The sequence below is a fragment of the Salminus brasiliensis genome, chromosome 4 (assembly GCF_030463535.1).
Source record: "Salminus brasiliensis chromosome 4, fSalBra1.hap2, whole genome shotgun sequence".
In the NCBI taxonomy this organism is placed as follows: Eukaryota; Metazoa; Chordata; class Actinopteri; order Characiformes; family Bryconidae; genus Salminus; species Salminus brasiliensis.
The window spans coordinates 39,393,846-39,417,472 of NC_132881.1; the positions used below are offsets into that span (position 1 = coordinate 39,393,846).

The 23,627-nt window shown below is 37.9% G+C and overlaps 1 protein-coding gene across 1 annotated transcript in view; it reads right to left on the reverse strand.

The window, feature by feature from the left end:
• Nucleotides 1–4,372: 4,372 nt before the first annotated feature.
• Nucleotides 4,373–23,627, reverse strand: part of rgs17 (regulator of G protein signaling 17) — a 21,445-nt gene continuing 2,190 nt past the window's right edge. The window contains exons 2-6 of the mRNA XM_072677060.1: nucleotides 23,241–23,477; nucleotides 12,044–12,174; nucleotides 7,663–7,737; nucleotides 6,977–7,208; nucleotides 4,373–5,556 (exon numbers count right to left, since the gene is read on the reverse strand). Of these exons, the coding sequence (XP_072533161.1) occupies nucleotides 5,371–5,556; nucleotides 6,977–7,208; nucleotides 7,663–7,737; nucleotides 12,044–12,174; nucleotides 23,241–23,243 (627 nt within the window). The 5' untranslated portion in view covers nucleotides 23,244–23,477 and the 3' untranslated portion in view covers nucleotides 4,373–5,370. The remainder of the gene's footprint in view (nucleotides 5,557–6,976; nucleotides 7,209–7,662; nucleotides 7,738–12,043; nucleotides 12,175–23,240; nucleotides 23,478–23,627) is intronic.

Sequence of the window (23,627 nt, forward strand, 5' to 3'; positions counted from 1 at the left end):
GGTGGATCTTAAACATTGCAAAATTTAAAGCAGACTTGGTAGGGTGTCCAAACTTTTGCTCATTCCACAATAAGTATTTTATGTTTTTAAGTAGTTGGCTCCTAATGGTTTGTTTACTCCTTTTTCACTTCAAAAAATCAGCAAAATATGTATTTTGCATTCAGGTGTATGATTTGAAACTGCTGACCAAATTGTTAACATCGAGTGTGCTAAAAGCCTCCTCGGGTTTATTAGTCATTCCAGAGTATGTCTTAATTATTTTGTTGTTTCATTTCATGCATGCTTTTGCAGAGCATGCCTAGAAGCCAAGTAAAAATAACACGACTGTAATGTCAGCCTTTTTTATCTTCTTCACAAAGATGTTCTAAAATATTTCTCATATCAAAATAATATCCAAAACACAAACAGTGACAGGTTTGCCCACAGACTTAACACTCCTGTATAAGCCTTTTTTTACTGCCCACAATTAAAAGGTGGGTTAATTTTCAGCAAACTGGTGTGCCTACCACTATAAAAATGTTTTTTTAAGACGTGTAGTGACTGAAGATAAAGTCACCATCTTACACCAGCTAAAGCAATGGTTTTCTGACAATATCATCCCAAAATACAAGACACAGGATTGACAGCATGATTCATTAACAGTAGTTCATATATAATATTTCACGGTCAAAGGAATGATTATGAATTCTGATCAGCTGGAATTAAAGTCTAATCGGTGTACTCCAACTGAGTGGTAAACAGGGTTCTGTAAAAGCTACTGACCTACACGCATGCAGTTTTAGTGCCTGAACAAACCCATATACGTTCTCAAGCTATAAAACAATGGCTCACTTTAGAGAGTGTGGCCATAAAAGGTGCCAGGTTGTGTCAATATTTTCTCTAGAGGTGTGGTCTGACTGTTATGGGCCCTTGAGTAAGGAACTAGCCACCTATACTATATCTTTCTCTTGGAACCTATAAGGTCGACCCTCTTTTTAAACAGAAAACCACAAAAGAAATTTGCAGTTGGTCTGGCAGTAAAACAAGCAAAACAAGCAAAAAAACAAACAAACAAACAAACAAATATTTCAATTGATCACAACTTTTGGAAACTTTTGGCCAAAGCATTTTGACACTTTTAAGTGCTTCTGATGTTTTCTATTGAGGCCAGTGGACTAGAAGACTAGTAGTCACCTGTCAGCACTATGTTACCTTTAAGAAAACGCTTTTCAGCTCCAAAAGAAACGAGATGAGTGAGTTTTCCCAAAATGGCAGAAAGAATGCTAAAGAACAAAGAGGTAGATATTCTTGTTCTTAAAAGGTATGTTTAAAGTGCCCAAAACAGCCCTTCAACCTGTGTTAAAAAGATTGAAGCACCATCTAAAACAATAAGACACTTACTACACTACTACACTAAATTAATTCCGTCTCTGAATGTTTTGATGAAAGTTTTATGACACTGATGACCCCCACTCTAAATTTACAGAGCCCATCATATTCCAATGACCAATCACTCACTCCGCACAGAGCACTAGGACACTTGTACATTCAGTGTGTGCAATATACAAGTGAAATGCCATCCTAACAAGATGTCAAAAACGACCACAGTTGACGCAACACAAATTTATTTAAGTGTTAATTGAGTATTTATATATATATATATATATATATATATATATATATATATATATATATATATATATATATATATATCAAGAAGGCATACTATTTTCAAATATCTGTTATATGTATATAGAAATAAAAACAAAACATATTTTCTGACCTAGACTGAAGAATATCAGCAAAGGGAAATGTAAACCATGTTCCATCCAATATCATGAAAAACATCCCTCAACCATCGATTCTGCCAATCTGACACTTAACATATTTGCATAGGCAAAATGAGATTAGCCCTTAGACAGTGTGTTTCCTGAATCTTTATCTAATTATGCTGAGTAAAATTCAACAAATAATAGCTACTCTTCGTCAAACTTCAGTATACCTGTGCACATCTCATTTACAGTGTTAGGCTTCAAGTAGATCAAAATAAATTTAACATTGACAACTAGAGGCGAAACAAAAAGAAACATGAGAGGTAGAGGAAAACCGATGAAATTCTTCAGAGGCATGTCTGTAAGGACGTTTTTCAGATCATAGACTATCTGAGACGTCAGTTTGTCATTTTGTATCTTAAACAAGAAGCCTTAAAGAAACAAAACCAAGAGTAAGAGTAAAAAAGTAATAAACTTAAAGTAGTACCATGCTGTGTAACTTTCAGTCAATAGCTGGCAATAGCTTCAAGCTAAAACTCTTCAGCTCTCGTGGCAGGACAAAATCACCATCAAGACATAGAAATCAAACAGGTGAATTAATCCATGACATCACAAGACAATGGCTGACCTTTGTAGGTCAAAGGTCCTAATGTTACATACTGTTACCATGACTCTACCATGTCTTTGAGTTGGCCAAGGTCTTTACGTCTGTAAAAGAAGGAGAAACTGTACTTAGTGTACAGGTTAGTTTTGTCCATTATGGTACCAGGCTGGACCAGAGAAACCTCAATAGATAAACCACTGACCTGCAGTGAAGAAAGACAACTTAAAAAAAAAGATGTCATGGATTAATGAGTCAGATGTATTTGGCTTGAACACAAAAACACAAATATAGCAAATATCTGCGGTGGACCCCTTTTCACGTTCCAAATATGAATCAAAACATCTTTAAGTTTGTGTCCGGCAGGTTCATCATGCTATTCAGTATTCAGTTGAAATTGCTTGGCTCAACGCATGAATGTAAACGTAGTTCAACTGCACCACGACCCCACTTTCCACCATTCAGAAAAGAAAACAACAATAAAACTACTGGTCGAAGAGATGTTTAAAGTCAACACGAATGAATCAGAAATCACAATGCATGTATTTCCAGGTGAAACACAGTATCAGGAAGGGTGAACGTCATTTCACTTCAATCAGGCTTAATATAGCCAGGGACATAAAATACTTTAAACTAAACTTAGGCCTGCATGTTTTAAACACAGGCCGATGGCACTAAACCTGGCATTCTTAATTGAAGAGGAGAGGAGGTTACAATGGCACACTGAAAATGGGTTTGGATCATTTCTGATTGAAATACTCATCGCTGACCTACTACTTTCACTGTTACCTAGAAAGCCAAAGCCCATACAAGGCATTTGTGCTAACTGAAGGTCATTCAAAGGGTTGACATCGCTGCTGATCGATACAACGTGACTATATGCCCCCTTCGGCTTCAGCTGTGGATATTTTAGAAAGTAATACGAGATTTAAATTAGTAAGATTTAGTGTAAATGTGTACATTTCCCTTATTGTAGAGAATGGAATGGAAAACAGAGCCTCTTCTAAATGCTTTCATATCCAGGAAACACATGCAGGTTGTTATTCAGTAAGATGTATAAAGGACCCTAGGGTAATATACTTCTATCTTTACACTGGCTGATGCTGATGTGTAAATCTACTTCTGCTTAATCAGTGATTTAAAAAATCTTGGCATCTGTGCAATGCCAGTGGAGTGACAAAGGTCTTCTTTGTAGTATCGTACATTTATAAAATGGCACTTTAAGCAGTTTTCCAAGCACCAAAAAAGAAAATCCAACAGTGAAAGAACTTGACCACCTCTGAAAATAGGCTCATTCTTTAGCAAAACCTTTCAAGGAAAGTGAAATCTTGAAATTCTTGCTAAATGGTGATCAGACAATGACAAATCAATCAATCAATCAATGTCATTCAATCCAGAGTTATTGAACGAAGAGACAAGAATGTGGTTATACCGAGCAGTCATTTACATACGGGTTTATCATGCACTGGCCGCTGTAACAGCAAACAACTTGTCATCACGTCAACAGCAAAAGATTCACGTTTGAATCGAAGTAAATTGAGCTGAAAATGCTTCCATTTTCAGGGACACAAGCCTGAACGTAGTGTTTTTTGTTTTTTAAATAGTGGTTCTTCTTATTCAGATTGTATATTGTGATGTGTTCGACACACAAACGCTTAAACGCATGCTAGCGGGATGCAAACTGCACTGCTCCTGGCGGCCTCTTTAGAAACACCATTCTCACAAAACAGACAACAGCCTGCTTTGTTTCCTTTCATTAGGAAATCCTAAGCTAAAAAAAAAACGCTTCAGGAGCTTCATACTGACATGTCTAACCATGAAACCTACATACACCATCAGCTAACCAACAACACAAAGGCTATCAGTTCAGAGAAAAAACCTTTATACCAAAACCAGAAGTGTGTTTTTCTTCACATCACCTCTGGGAAAATGTGTCATTGTGCAGTGCCTGAAAAAAGACGTTATAAGTCGTTATTTCAAATACAGTGCCGCCTTTAAAAACAAGGCAGTGTTCACAACCTTTGTTTAAGACTTCTTTTTTTTAAAAAAAAAAAAGGCATTTCAATGTAAATGACAGTTCTAATTCTCTCAAGTACCTCTGAGATGTTGTTGATTTATTTTCAAGCAAAACTCTTAATCCAGCAATGCTTACAACCAATGACATACAGTACCTGTGCTTCTCTCAGTGAGGAGTGTGGACTGGGAGGGCCTGGGAGGACTGTGGTTGTTGGTCAGCGTCAGCAGCTTCGGTGCCCTTATTCAATATCGAGGCATTGTGATTTTTGCAGAGGAAAGTAATGTTCGTGATTCGTTTAGCTGCCCAACCACAACACTAGCCCTTACGTTTCCCAGGGAAAGAGTTGTTGAGACGGACGAGAGATTGGACGGATGACGGCTTAATACTTCCGAAGAGAAAAGAAAACAATTGTCAAAACTAAATTTCCCTTAGCTTACAAGAGCTTTAAAGGCTCTCTCCCTACGACAGCATAAAAAAAACATTTCTTATTCAAAAGCCATTGTAGTCCTGCCAGTGTGTAAATGACAAGCTTGAGTAAATTCCATAACCTTGTATCATGCAAAGTCAGATGTTATCTCGCACAACGGCAAACTCTCTTATCCAATCATAAAAGGATCATCGTTATTCAGACGCCCTCAAAACATGAGGCGAAAAAGAGCGAGAGAAGGACAGGCAGCGAAAGACAGAGCGCGAGAGAGAGAGAGACTGAACACAAGAGAGAGAGGGAGACAAAGACAGAAAGCAGAGACAGAAGGAGATGAATGAGAAAGACAGAAGTAAAGGTCAGGAAAGTAGGGCTCTGGCGGCTTTCCTTACACGATTCTCTTCGTCACAGTTGCCTGAGCAGCTTATATTGGCACTTAAACAGGAAGTGGACTTCAGGGTCACTACTGGACGATCAGAATTGCTTAACTACTCGCTCTATGAAAAGGAAACATCACACCTTTCAATAGTGGCACCTTAGTGGGCTTTTTGTCTCAAGTTATTTTTGGCTGGAACCTTTAGGTGTCTAAGCAGGCTCTCTTTCTTTCCAGGAGGTCCCTGTAAACTGATGAGTTGAGGAATCGGGGGAAGGAGTCTCTGTGCATGAGGGTGTAGATCTGCAGCTGCGCTTCCTCATACATTAGATTGCTAGGCTCTGCCAGGCTCTGGTTGATACCCTCCCTCACCCGGGAATCCAAACTGACCTGCAAGAGGCAACATTTAAGCACAAAAAAACAGCATGAGCACCTGGCATTCGTCCATCAAACTGTTTTGCTGATTGTTTTTCACGCTTCAAGAACCCATTATTTTATGTATTATTTTTTTGCCTCAGAATTTAACAGGCTCTTTCTGTGACTACGGTTCCATTACTGATATGTCCTATGTTGTAATTGGCTACTGTACTGTGCCTCATTCAGAAATCGCTATGGTGAAAACACCCTTAATAACTTCAATGTTAAATACTAATTCAAAACAGGCAGTATTTGGCAGTTTTAGCCATTCTTGGCCCATTTGGAAACTAACACTGCTTACTTATGATAGCTTACTTATGATATCATATATGATGAGCTTTTTGACTGACAGTTATAACAATATATTAAACCATGCCATTTGTAGGTAATTACACAGTGACCATTTGTGTTATTAGCACTAGCATGACCACAGAGGGTTTATTATTAGACATAGACTGCTGGGTAGATTTGCAAAGAAGTGTATTAAAATTCTTAAAATCAGTGCTCGAGGTGGGCCAGCTCTTCTACATTTTACTCTTCTCACTTCTCACAAACTGCCGGTACACATTTCTGCCCTCTCCATATCAGGTCCTGGATGATTAATAAAAGATAAAAACTCTTTATCTTTATCTTTTTCCTTTTAAAAAACAAGGGTATGCAAAGTATATAGTATAGTATCAGCAATAAAACATAACAGTACACCAGTTTCCCCTTAAAACAGATTTCTCATAATTTTAACACACTTCCATTTGTATTAGTCACTTTTATTTCGACACACTCTGTTCGTATAAGTAACTTATTTTGACACAGCCTGTTTGTCCAATTGTATTAGTGACTTATTTTTACACAATCTGTATGTTTGTTTGCATTAGTGACTTTAATTTTGAAATGCTCTGTTTGTTCGTTGGTATAAGAAACTTATTTTGACACTGTTATTATAAACTATTTTGACATCTGTATTAGTGACTTTTATTTTGACATACTGTTTGTTCGTTTACACTCCTACTATAAAGCTGTTGCAGCCCTACTGTAATGATTTTCTTGCTGAAAACCCTGCACAGCGATAACGTAGGGGTAGGGGTGTGGTTTACTTTTCAAGCTGGATTAAATTCACATGCCAGTTGTTTTTCAGTAGAGGACCAGTGACTTCAGAACAACACAAAGGATATTTTGTCTTACAGTCTGGTGCCGTTTGGGGAATCCAAGTCACGAATCCAAGTAATCCAGTGCATTTTATGTATTTTGTACTGTTATGACTGCTGGAATGAAATGTTCCCCCTACCTTTGATCCCCTCTTCCTTAACAGATATGCCCATCATATTATATCATGCTCATATCAAAACAATGACAGAGTTAAACGCATACAAGGCTGAACCAACGTGTAATGCCTTACCTCTTTTGGTGACAGGATAGAGACATAATCCTCATAAATGATCCTAGCTTTCTCATCTATAGCTGATGGGTTGGTCTCCTTCTTTAGATCCTCACAGGCTATCCAGAACATCAGGTTCTCCTCACTGTACTCGGACCGCAAGAACTCCCTGAAAATGTCCCTGCCTTCTGAGGAACGCATCATTAGCTCAAAGCTTCGTGCCCAGGCTACAAGTTCATCCAGTGTGGGATGCCTTCAGCCCATAAAAGAAGCAAAAAGAGAACAAGAGCAATAAGGCTTCAATAATTGAAGGGGCTTTAATATGATTTGGGAAACTCTCTGTGCTTTGGATAATTATGCATCAACTATTTTTATTGTTTTACAGTGTGATCCAGGTCCAGATATGATTGTTCTATAGCCTGTTTTTATCTTATTTAAGTTACAAAGTAGGTATCTTATCAACTCAATACTCAACACTTATCAATAATAAGTAAAGAAACAGTAGCTGGTCAGTGTTCTAGACGTACTGACAATATCCAGAATATATATCATGATAACAATACAATATTGTCATGTTGCCCATCTCTAAAACAGCTGCCAACAGCTGATCAACTTAAAACTTCCTAAATCAACAAGAGCATCTGTAGGAGAGCTGGAAAAGAAGTGGAAAGTGGAAAAATGAAACAGTGAAGCCACTGATTACTCACTGTTCTTCTGTCACTTCTATGCTGTCCATTTTTGTACATGTCTGCCGCTCTGGACGCTCCCTCCTCTCTTCATTCCTAGAGCGGAACAGAGAATGGGGAGGGGAGCCAGAGCACGAGCAGTGAGTTATGAGGAGAACAGCAGTTGAACGATCATATCCCAGTGAGCAAATATAATGTGAGATGAGGAATAACTCCAAGTACAACACGTTTCACGCAATTCAAGCAGAAATGACCAATGGACTTACGATTAGGCACAGAGAAAAGTTCAGGATACAGCGTTGTCATCGCAACGTGCACATGCACAATAGTCCACTGCAGGATTTGCAGTGTCACATAAGGCTAATTAAATAATACACATTATGGTAAAACTTACTTGATACATGACATATCTACCAGAGACAGATTATATCTGACCAGTGTTATTTATTTTACTCCAATCTTCGAAACACAGAGGAGAGATTTTTAATATCACAACATGTTGAATCACTGACTTCTTGTGAAATGGTGAAAATGCCTGTAATTATTAATATTGAAATACGTATAGCAGAATAACAAAATGTCGCAAAATCAGTTCTAATATTGTGCAGCCCTATATCACACCCCACCAAATAATAATAAAAAGATGAAGAAGATAAACCCTGGTTCACCACATCAACTCTGATAATTTACAGAAAATCCTTAAAGTTTGCTATTAATCCAGTAATAATCCTTAAATAATGCCTTATTCAAGGTTTGGCAAAAATATCTTCTGCAGTGATATTCACTAAAAACTACTACGGATGAAGATGCAAATTCATTGTCAGCGGTATATTTTAAAGAAAGATCAACATATTTTATTATATTAATAATATTATTAAACATGCAGCCTAATATGTTTCACAACAGAAGGAAGCATAGGAATAAGAATTTTATAATAAGATTTAATGAAGAAGATTTTATTTCTTCTACTGATCATTTTCATTTTGTTTATTTTCTGTTGTGCACTTAAGCTTGTTGCTGCCCTCCTTCCTCTCAAGATAAAGGTGAACAACTGGCTCCACAAAGGTTCAGACCACTCTATTCATCTAACAAGAAGGTGACCAGAGTTCAAGGTCTGAATCATTACAACAAACAGCACTACAGGAACTCTGGAAATGTTGCTAATGGCCGGAAGAGCAGCAGGAGCAATGCTGCGTCTTTCAGCAGCTTAGACTAATACTGGAGAGCTTCTGGTTCTGAGGTAATCATGGAATAAATTGAATGTGAGATGTAAATCATTACATTCAAACTCTTATTTTATCTTAAAACAAAACCCCCACAAAAAACACAAACCAAACCCAACAGATAAACTCCCTAAAAACGGGTCTGATCATTCCCAAAGCCATTCATGACTTTTCCAAGTCGTGATTCTATTCTCGGCACATATACGAGTGAACATCCCTTCCAATACTCAAAGTCTCTATTGTGCGAGTATAATTGAGCTTGCTAGCCACAGGGTCTACACATGCTTAGAAGACTCTAAATATATAAACTGTTCCACACAGCTGTTTTGCATGTGATGTGTGGACAGAAATAGCGGCTAACAGAGCAGATAAGTACAGAGAATAATGGGCAGAGATTGCAGAAATCCTACTTTACAAACACAGGTTTGTCCCTCCTTCTCTGTGTTCATAAGAGTGTTATTAATAGCGCCCCACAAGCTCCACAGCTCCAGTGTGCTTTCTGTGATCTCCCTTTGATTAAAGTGCAGATAATGATATAGCCACTTACATTTGGGACAGAATGTCAAGTAAATAAAAAGTCAATTCATTGGTGAGAACTCTTTGGAAGAGCAAATGATTGTTTAGCTGTTCAGCTTCTGCATGAACTGCGGTTATCTACAGCTCTACAGCCATGGAAAATGATGCCTACAGCTCATGGAGTAAGTCTTAATCTAGGTGGACAGGTGGAGTGCAAAGCTACTGGCCATGAAATTAGGGTGATAATTTTTTTCTCTCGCTTGGACTGAATCCAGGGTGTTGCTGCATGTGGCACAATCCCAGGTTTTACAAGGTGTAAATAGGATTCTGTACGGATTTGTACTTGGCTCTGTACTGTTTGCTTTACCACATTTATGAGACACACAAGATACAGAAGTTCTTGTGTTTGGCAAAAATATAAAATGTGCTGCTGTTGGGAACAATGCAAATTAGACCTTTATATCAGTTTTATACCAAATAAAGGTTTAACACATAAACACAGTAGCAAAAGTCCCACTCTCACAATCATTTCAATGATAGAACAGAGGAGATCTGAAATTTTTACTTTAAACTTTAAAAAGTATTACATATTTACCACATGGTGATACCAAGACAGCTGTTCAGTTTACATGTTTCTATCGGCAGGATGTTTCTGTAAAAAAAAATAATTCTCATCTGATTTTAAAGGTCCTACTATGAGCAATGCAGGCACTCAGATCACTAATGTAAGAAATATTTTAAGGTCCAAGATTTTGCTGTTCAGATTTCAGATTTTTGTCTCAGTACTACAAGAGCAGTTAAAAACACTGGCATTTTAAGCTGGTGTGTAACCGGCTTTATCTTCATCACGTTCACTGGGTGTTCACTTTCAACCTTTCTGGAAATGATTCCATGTTAGGGGCCAGTATTCATAAAGCTTCTAGCTTCTCAGAGTAGGAGCACTGAGCACTGACTGTTAATAAGGGTATGGTAAACAAGAGAGGAATCAGACACAGTGTGACTGCACAACTTTTATAATCCAATTCAATGCCTTTTCAAGAAATCTGAAATTAACAGTCTTTCAGATTTATCTGCTCTGTCATCCTCCACTCAGCAGTGGTCAGCTTTGTAGCACAGGACCACTGTTGACTGGGTCATTATGGTGGGCGGACTGTTCTAAACAAGTTTAATTTACACAAATCCTTTTTTTTTTTAAATCTGATGTTTAGGCCTTTTATTTACCTTTTAATAAAGAAAATATATATTTTTTATTTATAAATATAATTTTAGCCTAATTTTAGGCTTTTTAAGCAAAAAAAACTCTGAGAAGCAAACATCAAATCAAATCAAAACAAATGTGTGTATTTGTATAGCGCTTTTTACAACTGGTGTTGTCACAAAGCAGCTTTACACAATCAGTAATTAGTAAAAAGACAAGAAATCAACAACATAAGAAGACTTGAAAACCTAAGACCCCCAGTGAGCAGCCAACAACGACAATGGCAAGGAAAAACTCCCTCAGAGCTGGAGGAAGAAACCTTGGGAGGAACCAAGACTCACAAGGGGGACCCATCCTCCTCTGGTCAGAACTATTTATAAATTATTGATAAAAAAGTCAACAAACCATGAACTTACACTATATAGACAAAAGTATTGGGACACCTGCTAATTTTATTGTTTCTACTGAAATCAAGGGTAGTAAAAAGACTTTATCCTACTTTTGCCTCGGTCTCTAGATTTTGGAGCACTGCTGTGAGAATGTAATTGCATTCAGCGACAAGAGTGTTAGTGAGGACAGGCTGTTGGATGATTACCACCCCACTTCCTCCCCAACTCCCCAACTTATCCCAAAAGTACTGGATGGAGCACATCATCATTCTCGAGAACATTTCCGAGTTCCACTGCTCCACAGCTCAATGCTGGGGGGCTTTATACCCCTCTAGCCTACGCTTACCATTAGGCATGGTGCTTAATAGGTTCATGTTTATCTGCTCCAGAGAGTCCTATTCTGTTGACAGTACTTCACTACAGGGGCTGGGCAATCCGCCGATCCGCACCTAGAGCCCTTCGAGCTTCAAGTACGGCTCGGCTAGACCCGCCATCCCTAAAAATCCGTGGAAGACAAGTGTCCAGGCTCTTTTCTGTCCTGGCACCAAAGTGGTGGAACGAGCTTCCCCTGGGTGTCCGAACGGCCGAGTCGCTTGCTGTCTTCAAATGCAGACTGAAGACCCACCTCTTCCGAGAGTACTTGGACGATTAGAGTACTATGGTCACCTTATTGTCTTGTGTTAGTAATGTCTAATCTTAGAGGTATCCTTTGAATTATTGGTCTATTCTAACTAGCTAAGGCTTTTCTTGGGTAAATAGCAAAGCACTTTGTAAGTTGCTCTGGATAAGAGCGTCTGCTAAATGCCATAAATGTAAATGTAAATGTAAACAAACTGCGTATGTGCATTTGCACATCTGTGTCAGCAATGGGTGCAACTTAAAGTAGCTGAATGCATTCATGAAAATGGGTGTCCACACACATTTGGACATATAGTGCACTGTATGTACTGTTTCTAAAATCAGCATCTTATAAGTATACTCTCACAGTGTTTGTGCAGATTACACCTGTAACACTGAAACCTATCAGCAATTTACTGCTTTTACCCCCCAAACACACGCAGAAGGCTGTGACCTACCAGAGGCATTTGCAGCAACCGCACCAGCAGAGACAGCAGGTGTTCGGCCTTGGATGTCCAGGGGCCTGCGGGGGTCCTTCAATGTGTGCCTGCTGCCGTTTCCTCATTTCAACTCCGCTCACACTCTGAGGCTAAAAAAAATAATAATCAGATGAATGGGACGGTAAATTAGTCAGAAGTAGCAAACCATGTTTTAAAAACTGCTACAGAAATGCAGCCGTAAGATACTATTGTAAAATAAGGCTACTAACAATCTCTTGCTAAATAAAGTTTGAAGGAGTAACAAAGCAGACAAGTGTGAAAAAGTGTGACCAGCTCCACAAAGGCACAAATTGTAATATTTAGACAGAGACAAATGGACAGAATCGGCAGGAATGTGTATACACACCACACACATACACTTCCAGACTTCCAAACACTGAATATAGAGCATTCAAACAAGCAAATGATTGGGCTTCGTGCCCGTGCGAGTATTTGCAAGCCACTCCCAGACATTAATTATAGTTCTCTGACATAAAAAATATTTCTCAAGATTGGAAAATGCCACTGCCTGCTATTGTAGAGTGCCTGCTATCTCCCAGCCCATTCCCGTTTGGTTCTTACTGCAAATACAGAACTGTACATGTTAATACACCTACATCATGTTGCCCTTAAAACAAACCACCTTATACCAAGTACGAACAAATCACTTCAGCCATGGATACTGTTCAGAGCACCAAACGGGGTTTCCAAGTCACAGCAGTCAAAAACAGCCTGCTTTTGTGCAGAGATACAAACAATGCTTTGTTTAAAAATACAGGTTGATTTGCTTAATTGATAATAACGGTACTGATGAGGCAAATGTGCAGGCAAATAACATTGTATTGCAGCAGCAAAACAGCTGCACAAATGGAGGAGCTACACAGTAGCAATCATTTGTGAATGACGTCAGTATCTGGTAGCTTGAAAAAAAATTATCCATTAGCTGTTCAACCACAGAAACTGGAAATTGAATACTGGCTTGTACATTTCTCATACATGAAGGTAAGTTGTTCTCAAGCACACATTTGAACATTTCTGCAGGTCATATCAACCTGCAGACATTTGTACATTTAAAAGGAAGGAAATGACCCATCTGTTTGGTTTGGCTTTTAATGAAACAGATGTTACCTTTTTCAACATTTATTGGTATTTTAATGACATTTCTTCTATAAACACTTTGTGAAGCTTTAAAGTAGTGTGTAAATGACAACCCAAATTATATAATACCTCTTATAAGTTAAAGATGAAACATTTCTTTATTATTTTAAGCAAGAACTCTTCATCGTTTACGATTTCAATATACCAAAAAAAGAAAAAGTTCCAATGCAAAGGGAAAATTTATGCTCATTCTTTCTTTTAAAAGGGTTCTAGTTCTTGTGAGGCCTCCTAGCATGCACTGCTCTGCTGAGGTCTATCCACAAATTATAATAATCACATTTCTTCAGCTACTGCTGCACATCTAAATTTCTGCCTAGTGTGCATTAAGGTAATGTAAAAAGAAAAGGTCATTTTAAAAAGGTATGAGTTAGACTATTATTTACATGAACTGACCTTTTATAACCATGATTGTGAACAGGCCATAGCCCTAACAAGCTAATTAAAGTCTGAGCCTTTAGTCAAATTTAGCTGATCGCTTAAATCAAACTTATGCATGGTGTACCTTTCCTTTTTTTCCCCACTGTAAAATTATACAAAACAAAAATAACAAACTAATCTTGCTTAAACTGCTGAAATAAATGTTTCATAGTTAACTTTATGTCTGTAGGTCAGGTCAGTCCTCCCTTTTTACTTAACTATTCACAGTAATAAACATTTTCATCAAGGTGCCAGCTTTTGAATAGCACGGTATATGCAACAAATTAAATGAATGCTATGTACAGTATAAAGTGCTTGTATTATTATTATTATTATAATTATTATAACAAACACAATTATATGTTTTAATTTTCAGGGATAATACAGATAAACATTACATGAAAATGCAACAGATGAAGAACAGGTAGGGCTTCTTGTTAAAGTTAATTTACAGTTACATTTTTTAAAACTTCTGCACAATTGACATTTTGCACAGCCTACTGTACGCTCAAATACTCTACACATCTTAACTTACTGAATTTGTAGAAGCCCAACGTTTGGATGTTGTCAGGTATAAAAACCATAAAAAACAACTTTCACTTTCAGTCATTTTTACTTTCATCTGTTCATGCTGAGACTCTGGTGTATGCTAACACAAGTTGTCCAAGTCCAGATTAAGAATTATGATTGGCAGCCAGTGAGTAAAATGTCCAAAAATGGAAATGATTGGTAATGATGACTCATTGAGACCCTAAGAAGAATCTCAATAGTTGTTAGAGCCAAGTTAGAGTTAATTAACTTCAGTATTATCAGAAGGGCTCAGATTGCATATTTCTTCAGTTATCCACGGATTCCTAGAAGTAAAGTTTTTCTTCCCTTCAGGTGGTGCAAGAGTGTCAAGAGTTTCCCTCAGTCTAGTATTTAGATCACAGACCATCATTACAGGAGAGAGACAATCCTTTATATAACACCAATATTATAAACATTTCATACTCCTGTCTCTCTTTTCTTATGTAGCCCATTTGTATTGTAGGCTTTTATGCTGCATTTTACAACAACACAAGGCAAATTTCCAACATCCAAGTAAAAATCCATGCAAAATAGCATATAAAAAATTCAGTATGCATGAAACAGAAATGACTGTGGAGGAAACTGTGGAAAATATGACAACAGCAGTGTGAGACGGAAAAGCTGCTATTTTCCTTACGCAGAAAGAACAGTACTTTAGCAACAATCTCCACTTTTATTCAAGTAATTTGTTCTGATTATTATAGAGGCTTACCTACTGAACTCTTACAGTCAAATACAAATGTGAGACTACTTTAATGTTAAGACAATTCAAGAACATATATATATTTCTGAAGAATAACAATTTATCAAAAAAATTGAGAATGATAGAATAATTTATTTAAAGACAATTGTGTGAAATAATCAGATCAATAATGTGGCCAAGAGTCGAGATTGCATGCTGCTTGACAACAAAAGCCCTCAAGTCAAATTAATTATACAACAATACTACCTGGGGGTAATACTACCTGGGGTATTACAAATAATTACAGAGTTTGTACCCCACATGTGGCCGCACCATCACTGGTCTCAGCAGGCAGATTTGGTGAATATGCTGTGGGTACTGGACGTAACTGGGTTTGTGTGATACTAACGTCTGAATAAAAAAAAAGCCTGTGCAGCTTAATCCTGCATCTCTGGCAAACTCACACCCACCAAATACAAATTTCTACTAAGAGTAAAATCTTACCTGCAAAATTATGTCACTTTCTACACAATACACAACACCCCTCATGATCCGAGACACACTTATGACCCGAGAGCATCCGAGACACACTTATGATCCGAGAGCATTAACTAATGTTCAGTTCAGTGAACGAAGACTTTTTGCACTGATATAAACAAGTCATGCAAAACATGGCCAGTAACAGTTAGGACGTTCCAGGCATATGAATGCAAATGCACTCACAAAATATTGGAAGGCATATGCAAAAGAGGAAGCGCTCAGTGTTTTTAGGACAGCGTTAAAAAGTCAGGGTAATTTTAGATGGGTGTATTTATTATACCTTTCTAGTCTGTATTAAGTCTAAATGGAGAACCTCTATCAATATCTGCTTGTAACAGCTTCTTTTAGGAAGGTAGGCCAAATGGAGCTATACAGACATACGCTGTGTACAATGTTAAGCAGTAGTGTGATGTTATTACTTGTGTTGAGTTAGTCCAGATTTAAAATAAATAAATAAATACAATAAAATGATACATGGAAAAAGGGCAGATAGGCTTTTTCTAAATTAAACAACAGAAGGGTTGATTGCTGTGACTCAAGACTATGACCTCCAATGATATGGCTTTTGGAATTTGGCCTCCACCTTTAACCCATCCGTGCAGTGAACATACACATGCACACTAGTGAGCAAACACACACAGTGACAGTGAGCACACACGAACGGAGTTCTGGGCCAAGGGAGCAGATAGGGTTAAGGGCTTTCCTCAAGGGCCCAACAGTGGCAGCTTGTCTAGGCCCGGGTATCGAACCCACAACCCTGTCATCAACAGCCCAGTGCTCTAATTTTAATCAACATAAAAAAACCAAACTGGCATTAGACAGAGGTTTAGATTTAGTACATTTAAACTGACTGACTGCACTAAAATATCAGCATTTTATTATAATAATATATAATAATATTGTGCAGTATGTGTAACCCTTTGGAAGAATAATGCAGATCAGTAATGAATTTTCCTGTAATACTAAAACAATGCAGTCCTACTTCATACTTTTTAAAAATCTAATATCAGCAACTGGAGTTCCCACATCAGTTCACATGTTCAATTTGATGAGGATTTGATTGCATTCATCAACAAGAACAGCTCCTTAACACATCCCAAAAGGACTGGATGGAGTACCATCATTCCAGAGAACACAGTTCCACTGGGGGGCTTTATACCCCTCTAGCCCACACTTAGTGTTAGGCATGGTGCCAAAAGTTTCAAGTTGATCTGCTCCAGAGAGTCCCATTCTATTGGCAGTATTTCACTACAGGAACTAGACAAGCTGTGTGTGTGTGTGTGTGTGTGTGTGTGTGTGTGTGTGTGTGTGTGTGCACTGGCACATCTGTGTCAGCAAATGGTGCAACGTAAAGAAGCATTCATTCATTCATTAGAAAGGATGTCCATAACATGTTTTACAGAGAAAACAAAGAGGAAAGACTTTTTTTTATCTGTCTCAAAGAACTGCTACTCGACAGGTTGTATAAATGTCCATTACGACACATCTCTTCTATAAACTGATATTTGAGCTTCCCTGTTTGATTCTGTGCAAGTTCTTGTTTGGCCAAGTATAGTTTGCATATTGTCCCACTCTTATAGCAACCGTATTTTCTACGGTTAAGATTTTAGACATGTGCACATCACGGCCTCTGTACATTAAGCTTACTCATGAACCCTGAAACATTTATTTAGTATGGATCAGCCTTAATGTGAGTATCAGAAGTCTGAGAGCACTTCTAATTACTATTGATCTAATCTGCGCTTTGATTAGCTTGTAATACAAATCGATTTAATTTGGAGTTTTTGTTAGATATATGTTGCCCTCCAAGAATTAAAAATACATGTGTTTCTTAATAACTTATTTATTGCTATCTGAGTGTGCATATGTGTGAATGTGTGGCAGCAAATTCCCTAGCTCTAACCCTTTTCCCCCTTTCTCTCCCAATGGAAGCCTTCTGTGCTCCTGTGCACATTACCGTACACATTCCAGGGGATCAAGTGATGCATAGCACAGTCATGGCTGACTGCACAGGCTGCAAGCACCTTTCTGCTGTTGAAGTCAACACACACACACACACACACACACACAAACTGAAAAGGTCCATCTTGCATCCTTTCTTAACAATGAAGAACTGCATCAGTGCTTTAGCAAAGTGCTGAAAGCACACTGTGATCACCCCTGGTGTCAGCAAGCCTGGAGAACACCTGATCTGAAGAGGGGAAGAGAGGTGGAGACTTATTTTAAATACCCTAAAAAACGTCAACGTGATTTTTTGCAGGAATAAAACTACTACTTGATTTGAATCATTTTACTTTTAGTTATTATATTCTTAATGCATTCTTATTTAAATTTCATTTACTTTAATATTATATATTTATATTATATGATACTTATTATTATTATTGTTTTAATAATTGTTTTTAGTAATACTTTTTGTTTTAAAATACTTTTTTTTATCATTTTGTTTGGTGGTTTTTAATTTTAAACTAAGTTTCAATTTTATTGTAAAATATTTTCAAATGTTTAGCTTTTATCTCCTAATTCTGGTTTTCTTTATTGTAGTTATTTTTGGTTTGTTCATTTGTATTTCTGTTTTATGTTTACTGTAAATGCTCAGCTAGGGAATCTATGCAAAATGCATTGTTGATTTATCATCATGTAAATTACTAGTGTGTTTTCCAGTGACGCAGGGAATGGCGGCAGGAGACTATTTGGCTCTTAGCCCCAAAAACATGCAAATATGTGGGTGTGTATACGTGCAGCAGAGCTCAGACATGGATATACAACCGGACTGCACAATCGCAAATTTCTACTGTCAGCAATTGTGTATTGTGGGCAGACTTAGACAATAACTAAGTCTACTCACACGCACATATACAGCAGAGGACAGAACTGCACTTAAAACACACGCTACACAACATACCTCAAATATTCCTACTGTATCCTCCACTGCATATTAAAACTGTCCAAATATTTGTCAACACTACGCTAATTAATGCATTCAGCTACTTTAACTTGCACCCATTGCGGACACAGATGTGCAAATGCATACACACAGTTTATCTAGTCCCTGTAGAAAAATAACTTCCAATAGAATACCAGATAAATCTTGGACCTATTGGCACCATGCCTAATGCCAGAGGGGTATAAAGCTCCCCAACACTGAGCTGTGGAGAAGGGGAACTGTGTTCTCTGAAAATGATTGTGCTCCATCAAATATGTTTGGGATGAGTTGGGAAGTTGTGGATGAGTTAGGGTCGTGCTCATCCAACATCTTGACCTTGCTAACACTCAGAAATGCAATGAAAGCCTCACAGCAATGCTCCAAAATCAAATAGAAAGCTTTCCCTAAACTGTAGACAGTTATTCCAGCAAAAGCAGGATAAACTCTTTATTTCCTTTTTTTTTCATTACCCTTGATTTTGGAAGACGCAGTGGATGAGCAGGTGTCCCAATACTTCTGTCCATATATTTCTGTGTATTTTTGATATTTTCTATCAAATCCTTTACTTGAATGCCCCTTCAGCACCTTCAGCAGCTTGATTTCAGTGTTGGTTTTAGTTCAGCCTCTTCACAGTCTTCACAGCCTCCATCTTCTAAAAATATTGTACACACTTAAGGACATATGACGTCCAGAATAGACAAGAATTTATTAAGAAGTTTTTAAAGGGACATTAAAGGTGTATTACAATCTAAAACTAGCTTTGTAACATTGCATCCCTCTGCATCAAAATTCACGATTTTTAACATTCCACATTTGCTACTTCATGTTTTTTTGTCAGTGGTCTCTCAATCAATACCCAGCATGCATACTAAAATATGTTATATGACTATTATGCATAAAAGTGTTGCAAAGGGTTCTTTAAGCAATGCCATAAACTAAACATTTCTGTTCCCAAAAAGAAGCATTTCTGTAAAAGAGATGTGTGTGAAGAACCTTTTAAAGGTTTAAAGAAGTAGATGGATTGAAGTTAAGATCCTTCACCAGTTTAAAGGTTCTTCAGACTCACATCTCTGTTACAAAAGCGGTTCTTCTGTGGCGTCACTCAAAGAACCCTTTGTAGCATCTTTATTCTTAAGATTGTCGGAATCCCTGTGGTGCTCAGGCAATCCTGACTTCTGGCCTAGCCACTGATCTATACACAGTTAAGTTAAGCACTACGAAGCTACTGTCAAGCAACACACCTTTATCAAAGACACAATCCAAATGAAGAATGCCTGTAGATGTCAGAGTGACCGACTAAATCTCTCACTGGGGTCCCTGAGCAACACAACTCCAGTTCTCATCTGTTTGATAAGAGAATCTGCTGCACAGGGAAATGTGTTGTTTTCACTGTTATGTTCCCAAAAACAAAAAGTAGGTAGTGACTATGGAAAGGACGTTCAAATGCTACCAAAAATAATGCATATTCAGGACTGTGAAGCACTTCAAACCACAGAATTACCAGAGAGATCTGAAAGCTGTGTCACTGGCGATCTTTATTCAGCACACAATGGAGAGAGAGATAGTTGTTCACATGTTCAGAAAGAGAGAAGGAGTCAAACTGAGGTAGGATATCTCAGTTTGTAGCCAGTTAAGATACATGTTTTTTAGCTTTAGTTTTTAGCTTAATGTCCTCCATTGTGTTGTCTCGCCACTGAATTGATTAATGAAAGTTACCACACTTACTCAGTTGTGATAAGGTACTAGGCTTTCTAGCAGTAAAGTTAGCTATCTGGCTTCCTGGTGGAATTAACAGCATCCATGATTTAAGGGCCTGTTTACACCTGTCATTAACATGTGTTTTTGATGATCGGAACACCCCCAAGACGCATTGTGATCAGATTACGATCGGATCACTCAAACCACATTCGGAGATGGTCAGAGACGGCTCTCATCCACGTTTAATGCAAGTGTAATGGGAATGCGTTTCCTCTGATCGGATTGATGATCAGGCAAACTAAAAAAAGCATTAATAATAGTAATAATTACTGTGGATCTTGGCTTCTCTCTGCACTTCCCCACTCTCTTTCTTGCTCAGGTGTGTGTGTGTAGGCTTATTTGTTCCCTTGCATTTTCTGATAGAGCTGTTACGGCGATGTGAGAACCATCTATTGTCCCACCCATCTATTGTTTTACAGGAAGTAAAACTGAAATGATGTATGTGTTGGAGTGCTTTTTGCGTGGAAAAGTAAAATCGCATCTCATTTGGTCATGCTGGAGACGCTGAGGACGTAAACAAAATCTAGTCAAAGTAGATCCAGATACAATCCAGACACAAAACGCATGTTAATGTCAGGTGGAAACAGGCTCTAAATTTCATCCCAAATTCGGATTGTTTACAATTTTGGCCAGACTGTTGTTTAGTGCTGTATGTGTATGCAGTCACTGTCAGAAGAAAACAGAATCAGGCAATGAGCTATAAGACATTACTAATATTTCTGTGGTCTCAGGGGTAAAAACAAACCTTTATATACACACCAACCAGCCACAATACTAAAAAACCTCCCTAATATTGTGTACCCCCCCTTGGCCCTTTGCCACCACACTCCACCTCTAAAGGTGTCCTGTGGTATCTGGAACCAAGACATTAGCAGCAGGTTTCTTATAAGTTTCAAGGCGGGCCTCCATGGATTGGATCAATGAGCCTTGGGCACCCTAACGTCGTTTTACTGGTTGAGTTTCCTTGAATCACTTCTGATAGGTACTGACCAGTGCATACCAAAAAAATGAAACAAACATAAAAAAAAAACCAACATTGCTCTGACACAGTCGGCTAATTGTCTCAATCTGGCCCAGTTATCAAAGCAACTCAGATGATTTCCTGCTTCCAACACATCACCTTTAAGAACTAACGGTTCACTTGATGCCTAATATGAACAGCCTGTCCCTTGACAGGTGCCATTGTAGCCAGATAAACAATGTAATTTACCTTACCTGTGACTGGTTTTAATCATAAGGCTGGCTGATGTAAATGCAGATAGGAATGCTTTTTAAAGCTTTAGTTTTAGAGAAGTTTTACAGTACACAGTTGCAGCAAGCATGGCATGCGTCACATTTCTCACTTTGGACTAATATCAGAAGCAGCAGCAGATTAGATTTAAGGGGTTGTAACCAGCATGATCATTGTTTTATTAAGACATTTCTCAAGAATGTGATCTTTTTAATACGTCTGTAATGTGGATTTATTAAATAAGCTGGCATCAACTGGTTTACCTTTAATTCAGCCTTCAAGGGTTGATTTATTTTGATACGAATAACAACTGTTGAACATTTCATCTATATGAAATAGATGAGGTGGGCAATATGACGATATTTCATCGTATTGTGATTAATTTTGTTATTTTGATAAACAATATGCTTTTCTAAGCATATAGAGGATACTGTTAGTGCTTAAAGAACCCTGATCAACTGCACGCTTCCTTACAAACTGTGTGATTAGACTGGCTTAATTAGATGAAGTGCAGCACATTGTGACAAAGATCACTGTACTCATCACAGGAGCGTGTCTGAATAGTAGTGTTTAAGAATCTGTTACTACTGATGTATTTAATCTGTGATTACATGTGATAAATACAGTGTATGATGAAAAACGTCTTTAAATATTGTGATATAGTAAGTAGACATAGTTTACTTGAATAATTTGCAATCTGCATTTTCTACCGTAAGGCAGCGGCAACCTGATGAGAACTCCCAGTTCAGCTGGTGGATTGAGGATGTCTCAGGAAGTGTCCAAAAGTGTCCTTTACTCCTCAGGTGTGAGTAATTACTTCATTGTAGCGGCTCTGTGACGGCTGCGCTGTGTTTAGGCTGTAAGCGTGTTACTCTTGTGGAGTACATTATAGAAGTGATGGAATGTGCCAATAAACTGCGCAATGCAATCTTTTAGCCACCTGTAATTAATCCAATAGAAGACAGATTTAACACCTGATGCTCAAAACAAGACGAAATGATCAGAATCTCTAAATATAAAATCTTGATTAATTATAAAATTATCAATTAAGGGTCTGAACTGAAGGATCATTTAAATAAAATAATATCACTTCAAAACTTGCATTATAATGCTAGATCCGAAAGGCCCTGTTCGACTTTCTGTCCTATTCGAAAACCTGTTCAGTTAGATGAACACATGAGGGCACCAAGAAACTAAATATACTTAAAATACTGCACAATGCCAGAGCCATTCTCTGCTGAGAAAAACTGGCGGTGTGAAAACTAACACACAGTTATTTACATTAAAAAATGTTTAAATTCAGCTGTCAGAACTGAGATGTGCTCAGTATTTGCAATCCTTTGTTGGGGAACACTGTAGACTATGTGGTTAAAGCAATGATTCAGTTCACTTTTGGCAAGTCAAAATATTAGGCATACCTCATTGTATATTAAGCATGGTAAGTGTCAGCTTTATTGGGGAAAACAGCAGCAGTGAAATGCAGACGGTTACGCCTCCCTATTACCAAAATGCTTCCATTCCTAAATAACATGGCCATGCCAACATGACTGATCAACATAACGTCAATGATGATTACTGCTTCCAATGTGCTGCCAACCAAGCAGAGGTGCATTTTGGATAAAGTTATGTTACTATAGCTTTAAAACATGTACAGATTATCCACTGCATAACAGCACACTAGTCAGACACCATCATCAGTGCTGACAACATACAATCAGTCAATAGTATGAGATTTCTTTCCCAGCATGAGATCACGAGAGCAGAACACAGAAACTGGCTTGTCACGGAGGACTTTGTTCAGGAATCCTAAACAGTGTAGGTTTTAAAAGGCGCTCTGATTTTCTTTTAGCATTTCTTCTAGCATTAAACCTATAGTTTAGAGGCCAAAGCTTACCATGCAAATTAGCGGCTGTCCTTCCACAGACCAGGCAGAAACCTCATGATCATAACGTCAAAGGCTGAGTTAGGGAGGGTGCTGGAATTTAAACGATGGCTCCTCTTCGCTTCTCTTACCATCCCTGACCACGGATGCTTGAGGAGAAGGTCTAGTAGGTAGAGGTAGGTCTGCTACACCTGGTCTTCACAGGCAAATTCCTCTCTCTCAAGAGCAAAGTGAACCAGGATAAAACATCTAAAAAAAAAAAAAAAAAAAAAAAAAAAAAAAAAAAAAGCAGGTCAACAAAAGAAAAGCAAGCTGTTAATGTAACTGACCAAGCAAGGCATACTTACAAGTTAATTAACATGCTACACCAAGCACAAATCAATCAGTGACCACTAATCG